The 7,045-nt window shown below is 43.4% G+C and overlaps 1 protein-coding gene across 3 annotated transcripts; it reads right to left on the bottom strand.

The window, feature by feature from the left end:
• Positions 1-37: 37 nt before the first annotated feature.
• On the bottom strand, positions 38-6,915 carry LOC111835034 (RNA-binding motif protein, X chromosome-like). Of its 3 annotated transcripts, none has more exons than XM_023794932.2 (9): positions 6,776-6,915; positions 6,274-6,390; positions 5,895-6,001; positions 3,970-4,099; positions 3,398-3,499; positions 3,199-3,316; positions 2,881-3,012; positions 2,194-2,285; positions 38-1,681 (listed from the first exon to the last, which is right to left on the bottom strand). In XM_023794932.2, the coding sequence occupies exons 2-9, from the start codon at positions 6,380-6,382 to the stop codon at positions 1,362-1,364; spliced, it is 1,110 nt and encodes a 369-aa protein (XP_023650700.1). In that variant the 5' UTR covers positions 6,383-6,390; positions 6,776-6,915; the 3' UTR covers positions 38-1,361. The 3 variants fall into 3 exon arrangements, with proteins under 3 accessions (XP_023650700.1, XP_023650702.1, XP_023650701.1); XM_023794934.2 differs by having other exon boundaries at positions 38-312; XM_023794933.1 differs by having other exon boundaries at positions 6,274-6,393; positions 6,776-6,854.
• Positions 6,916-7,045: the final 130 nt, after the last annotated feature.

Genomic DNA, 7,045 nt, shown 5'->3' with positions numbered 1-7,045 from the left:
AATGGCAGCAAATCATAAAAATTGAAATAAGACGGGATATTCGTAAAATGTATTTATTTAGAGCACTTTGGAAAGAGGAATTGTCTTCACTAACCCCAGATGCATCTGGCAGAGGAACTGATATGCAGGGTTGCAGAGCTCTGCTTTCATATATACAAGCTTTTAATCTCACAACATTTCACTTTGCATGTTTTTATTAACACAGAACTATCCACAAATAAGTGATCTTTACCTTAGGTGACCGAAATGGAGAATGGCAGCCAGGAGGAGGAACTCAACTGCCTGTTCATTCCATTAAAACCAGATTTTATCCTGTAACAAGGAGAACCTCTTTAAATTTGTAGTTACCCATCTGTGGTAGCACCTGCTTCCCCGCACAAATTCCAGTATTTTAAGCTTTTCTTTCACACACCTCACCTCAGTTTGAAATAACAGGCAAGATCATTTCAGCTCGTTTGAAACAAATTCATCCTTTAGTGAAAGTTGATGACTGTCAGTAGTTCCACTGGATGGATGAAGGTACAGACCTTCAGCCTAAAGCCACAACGTTACAGCCAGTAATAACTTCAAGCAAAGAAACAAAAAGGTTTCCTTTTGTGACAAGGACATTGGTGCCTTCAGAATACAATTAGGTTGATTCCAGTTTTAAAAAGGTACGTCTTCCCAAGATCACACTTTTGTGCAGTAGGGGAACTGAAGACTACTTAGGGATCAGAGTCAATGAGTACTTGTGAGCCAATTTTTTTTGGGGGAAATATATCGTTTAAAATTGACTTGCTTGCCCTCTGTTGCTAGTTATCTGGGGGATAGAAACATCTCTTGCTTTTTCTCAAAGGGATCTGATGTTTTTATGAACCAGTTTTTAGCTGAATGAGAAGAGCTTCATTTGCACCAAGAACAAAAGTGTTTGAAAGGGACAGGCTTTCTTGAGAAACCGCTCTGACCAGCAACTGCATCTGCTTCTGAAGAGCTATCAGAGTTTCATACCTTTTGATTGCTATGAGTTGCGATCAGGAGTTTGATGAAAAAGCTTTATTCGTAAATGAAAAGCATGTTAATCCAGGGAACTGCATATTTAACAGCACTTAAGAACATAAAAAAAAAAAAAAATCACAAAAAATGTCAACAGTACTATCAAAATGGAAAATCTGTAGACCACAACAATTTAAAGAAGCCTAATGTTTCAGAAGGATGGGGAAAGTAGGCAAAAGTGGGGGGCACAGAGCTACAGGGTTTTTTTTTTTTTTTTTGAAAACGACGACATTTTAAAATCCCAGTGTCCAGATGAGTTTCCGCCTTTGTGCCAGTGAACTGAAAAGAGGCGCAGTCTGCGCCCCCATAAACTCCTTGCATGTTCCACTTCAGTATCTGCTGCCAGTCATTCCTCGATCGGGCCGGATGCCCCCCCGGCTACCGCCACGGGGCGCCCCACGGCTCGAGCCACCATAAACGTCACGAGGAGGGTAGCCTCTCTCGACGTGAGGGTCGGGCCCCCTCTCTTGCCGGGCCATTCGCTCACCGCGGCTAGTGGAGTATGGGTCGGCCCGCCCGCTGGCATAACTGTCACGACCACTGTATCCATTCCGGGACCCGCTGCCATAGTCGTCATAGCGACTGCCTCCACCATTCCCACTGTAGGATGGAGGGGGGGCCCTTGAGGATGGGGCGCTGCGAGAGTTACCTGCAGGGTCAATGGGGGGGGGAGGGTGATGTCAAGTAACTGGCAAGTTTGAGCAGTCTGTTGACTTGTTGGTTTGTGTAACATTCTGATATTCCATGTGCACACTTTTCAAGTCAGATGCTTATATGAAACTGATGATATTCGGAGAGCTGAACCATTAGTGATTACGCTACTGCAGTCATGTTAAATATTCCGCAGAGGCAGCGTTCCACTTCCTCAGAATCAGAATCATCAACACTGGAGACCGCTTTTTTTTTCCTTGTTAGCTTTGTGCCATTTATAGTGTTTCCAGCGACAAGGGAATTGGGGCATATTCTAGATTCCATGTTGTTCTGAAGCATAAATTCTGGCCTGAAAGGAAGATTTCAGTTTCCACAGCAATCTGGGCTTGTCATCACATGAATTTTAGTTTTTCCCGATCCAGAGAAATACTCCAGCCTGCTTGGAGGTAGTAACAACTTTGGACAATGAATATGTCACAAGAGCACTTACAGTAAAATAGATCAGCTTACCATATCCATCGTAGGGGTCCCTGTACGAGCTGGCACTAGGGCGGTCCATGTAAGTCCTGGGCTCACGGGCTCCGCCGTAGCTTTCACGCTCACTGCCGTAAGAATGAGACACTCAGCAGCTCAAAATGCAGCTATCAAACATGCAAGATCACAATGAGGGCTATGACTAATTATATAGGTTAGAAACTGAATGTAGGGCATCCTTCAGACCCATTTCAGACATTAAATAGAAAATGTAGAATCTGAATGCTTGGTGGTTTTGCTAGTAAGGTCAAAGTGCAGAACTAAAATACGATCTATCAGCCCCCCCCCCCCCCCCCCCGTCCTCTTGCTCTACCCAGTGCTGATCCCACCTTTCTACAGAGATTTAATTTGATCAAAATCTGCCAATCTCAAGCCAATTAATCTTCCAATGATGGACGGACACTCGTGACACTAAGCTGGTGCTCATTAAAGACAGTAAAACCATGCTTCATGTTTATGTAGGAACCAAAAGTTTTAAATTGGGCATAGCGCCGATAGTGATGGCAATGAGATACAGGGGGAATGAAAAGGTTTCATTTTAAATAGAAGTATACATTAAGATAGAGGGTAGAAAGATACAGCCTTGAAGGCATCCAAAATATTAGAATCACTTAAACCAAGTAGCAGCTCACAAATCTGCATCGGTGCAGCAACCATCCATACCTGTAGCCTCGTGACATAGATCCATACTCGTCCCGCGAGCTGGAATGTGGGGAATCACGGTACGGGTAATCCCGGGTCGGAGGACCGTAATCTCTGGAATCCCTGGAGCTCAAGTAGTCACGGCTGGAGTAGCTTTCACACGGGCAATAGGCAAGGTTAACAAAGGCAGACAGGAAGAAAAAATAGAACTGTTCATACAAGCCCTGCTTGTTATGTGTGGTCTGCCAGGGGCTTCACTCTTCAGTTAGACACACACACACACACACACACACACACACACACACACACACACACACACACACACACACACACACACACCTGTCTCTGCTGCTGTAATGATCTTCCCGAGGGGATGGGTACTCATCTCTCCTGGACATCATGGGGTCCCGGCGAGGAGGTGGAGGTCCATAAGAATCACGGTCTCGGGACATGGGAGCTGTGAAAATATCCAATCAACCATATTCCCAGCTCCAAGACTGACAGTCCTGGGGGGAGGGAGGCACAAAGTGCCACTTACGCCTGCTCATTGGTCCTGAGAATGCCATTCGTTTGGGTGGGGGACCTCCATTCCGAATTGGGGAACTTCTCTTTAGTGTTAGAGGTTCTCGAGAGGGTAACCCTTTAAAAATAAAAAAAAGATACAAAGAGGGTCTATAATTATCATAGTCCAAGAAGCAGCACATTCAGTAAGTGAGAACGCCAATGGAAAGATGAACTGTACAACCACTGGATTAAATGAAGAAAGCTCTCTGTTAATCTTTAAGCAGCCGCTCACTACCGCACTGTGCCAGCATGCCAGTGCAGCACCACTGAGACACAAGGACAGCTAATGGCACCATCACGGTGAAGGACTTGTTTTACAGGGGGAGGACCACGAGGCAAGCAGTGTTTTCCCAAACTTATGGGTAATGAAAAACTACAGGAAAAAAAGCAGGATATCACCATATCATCTCTTCAGACATGCAGGACAGTGGCTGCAACAGCGATAAGGGGGACCGATGCCAGCCTACGTAATGCAACATCTCAAAGACGACGGTGCCCAACTCGTGCTAGAATTGCATAAGCGGAGAATGAGCAGCAGGGTGTTACCTCTCGGGGGGGGGGCCCTCATCGCCGGGGGGCCTCCATGGGCTCCTCTGAAGCCGTAGCCACGGCGCAGCCCTGACTCAAACTGCGGTTTCGTTGCTTGTGCCACTTTGATTGGCTTACCGTCAAGGGACTGTGAACAACAGGTCAGTGCCACCAGTGTGGCAGTACCAACACGTTCTGTTCATTTGCATATTCGTATCATAAACGCAGAACGTGCACTGCCACACACATTTAAATTCATCTTAGATATTGCCAAAACTCAAAAACATATGCAACATTCCAATGAAAATCCTGGACATGCACTAAGACTGTTGGGTATGCAAACGTTTGGACACACCTGGTCAAAATTTCCATTACTGTGATTAGTCAAGCAAGTAAACGGATTTCCAAGACATCAAAGATGACATTTCTATAATATTAAGCAAAATTACAATTTCCAATCTTTTATAGTTTCAGAACAAAAAAGGAAAAGAGCCCAAAAGTTTGCCCCCCCCCCCCATGATCAGTACTTACTAACACCCCGCCTGGCATGTATCACAGCTTTAAACACTTTGTAACCAGCTAAAAGTCCTTCAATTCTTGTTTTGGGAGATTTTTACCCATTCTTCCTTGCAAAAGGCTTCGAGGCCTATCAGATCCTTGGGCCGTCTTGCATGCACTGCACTGCTGAGGTCTATCCACAGATTTTCGGCGTTTATGTTGGGGGACTGCGAGGGCTATGTCAAAACCTTCAGCTTGCACCTTTCCAGGAAGCCCACCGTGGATTCTGAGGCGTGTTAAGGATCATTATCCTGTTGCAGAGGCCAGCCTCTTCATCTTGAGCGTTTTTACAGACAGTGTGATATTTGCTTCTACAATTTGCTGGTATTTTGCTGGCCACTAGCTGCCACACAACCTCAAAACAGAAATGGATCCAACCCCATGCTTAACAGCTGGAGACGTTCTTTTCATGAGATTCTGCACCCTTTATTCTCCAAACATACCTTTGTGCATTGTGACCAAAAAGTTCTACGTTAACTTCTTCAGTCCACAGGACGCGTTTCCAAAATGCATCAGATTTGATTAGATGATCATCTGCAAACTTCTGACGCAGAATTTTGCGGTGAGGATGCACGTTTACTTCTGATGACTTCCATAAAAGGTCATATTTGTGCAGGTGTCGCTGTACAGTAGATCAGTGCACTGCAGAGTCTGCTAAATCTTCCTGAAGATCTTTTGCAGTCAAACAGTGATTTTAATTTGCCTTTCTAGCAATCCTATGAGCAGCTCTCTTCGAAAGTTCTCGGTCTTCCCTACCTCAACATGACTTCCACCATTCCTGTTAACTGCAATTTCTTAATTACATTATGAACAGAGGGAACCACTGCTTGAAAACACTTTGCTATCTTCCATACACATTATGCTTCGTAGGCATCAATTATTTTATCGTTAATAGTGGTAGGCAGTTGCAGATGGCTGCAGAATGGGTTCAAAGTTGGGTTTTAGGACTCGGAGCATTCATAAATCTTTGAAATTTACATCACCTTTTCCAACTGATGACTGAACATTACATAGCACGAACAAGCTACTGAAGATCTTGATCTTGAGCTCAAATCTCAGTGCTCAAAATTTTGCATGATGCATCCCACCCCCTCTAAAATTGTACAAAACAAAAATATAGTTTTGTTTTGCTTAAAATGTTGAAAAGAATGTTCCATTTTAGCTTTATGCCTTTTGAAGGTCAGTTCATTTTCTACTCACTTAAAATATTAACAGTAGCAAATGTTAACCAGGAGTGCCCAGACTTTTGCATTCCCCTGCATAAAAGATCTAAAGCTGTACCATTAGATTTGGGCTAAATTAAATCAAACTAGGCCATACACTGCTCAAACAACACTCTCCATGTAGCCAAACACCTGGCTATATAAAAACGAAGGTCTGCCTACCTTCCCATTCATTTCCTTGACAGCATCCTTTGCATCTGAAGGTCTCTCGAAAGTTATAAACGCAAACCCTCTGGATTTGTTCGTTTCCCGATCCTTCATTAGGATTACTTGCAAAAAGAAACGCAACACCCAATACATCATGACCCAGAACAGCCTGTGAACATTTCACGCACTTTTATCTAAAGTACATAGGGTTTTATTTCTAATGAACCAATACCACACGTGTTACTAACACGAATAAGGCGACGAAACGAACCACATATTCGGGGGAAAAAATCTGTCTTGCATAGCTACACTGTGTACTCCAGTAGAGAAAGCTAAAACACAAATATTTCTACAGCTTTCCATAGAAATAAACGTTTTAAGGAGTTTTCCTCACTTTCCACTATTCTGCCGTATTTGCCGAAACACTGTTGAAGGGCCTTCTCGCTCGTTTCGGTGTTCAGCCCACCGATGAAAAGCTTTCCCGGTCGATCAGCCTCTGCCATGATCGCGTCTGCTGAGAATAGGAGGAAGGGGTTAATTGAAGGGCACGAAGATTTAAGCACCAACCTTACTACATTTTCAAAAGCCCGGGCGAACTGAGAGGAAACTTGTGCAAAGTGACTCGGAAAGGAATATGTCTGATCCCATGTGGTGCAGAAACAACGAAGGCAATGGTTGTCGCTAAACAAAAATAATAACGATACTAACTATATAATATTATTTCCGAATCAAACCTTAGCGCCAAATCGCCAAAACTGTATACGGAAAGCACTAAAAACTACTATATTTTAAAAGTACCACTATATAACTGCAGAAAATAAAACATGATATGTTATTTTAATAGGCATGTTATATCAGATTTCCTAAAGTTAGGGATTAAAAACAAATTTGCTTACCGCAATCAAATAACAGTGCGCAACAGGAGTCAAACAAAGGCGCATGCAGGTTTTATAGTAATCACGTGACATGGGTCTTTTATAATTGTCACGCGATCATTTCCGCTCCGGAAGTGCTACCTTTCCCCCGGAACCAGGAGAGTGTACCAGGAAAGTGTTTATTTTAAAAGTACCTATGTAAATTAACAGAAACGTCGATACCCATCTTACATAATAATATTCTGATATAAATCCAGTCAATTGATAACATAAACTTTAAAAATATCAAGA

Source organism: Paramormyrops kingsleyae, chromosome 10 (assembly GCF_048594095.1).
Source record: "Paramormyrops kingsleyae isolate MSU_618 chromosome 10, PKINGS_0.4, whole genome shotgun sequence".
Taxonomy (NCBI): Eukaryota; Metazoa; Chordata; class Actinopteri; order Osteoglossiformes; family Mormyridae; genus Paramormyrops; species Paramormyrops kingsleyae.
This window is presented reverse-complemented; position numbering and strand designations above follow the sequence as displayed.

What these genes read in the sequence shown, in the direction of transcription:
- LOC111835034 (XM_023794932.2), bottom strand. Translation starts at nt 6,382, where the DNA reads ATGGCAGAGGCTGATCGACCGGGAAAGCTTTTCATCGGTGGGCTGAAC. An exon ending in ATACGGCAGAATAGTGGAAA is followed by an intron (nt 6,002 to 6,273) that starts GTGAGGAAAACT and finishes TCTTTTTGCAAG; the next exon opens with TAATCCTAATGAAGGATCGG. An exon ending in CTCAGGACCAATGAGCAGGC is followed by an intron (nt 3,317 to 3,397) that starts GTAAGTGGCACT and finishes ATATTTTCACAG; the next exon opens with CTCCCATGTCCCGAGACCGT.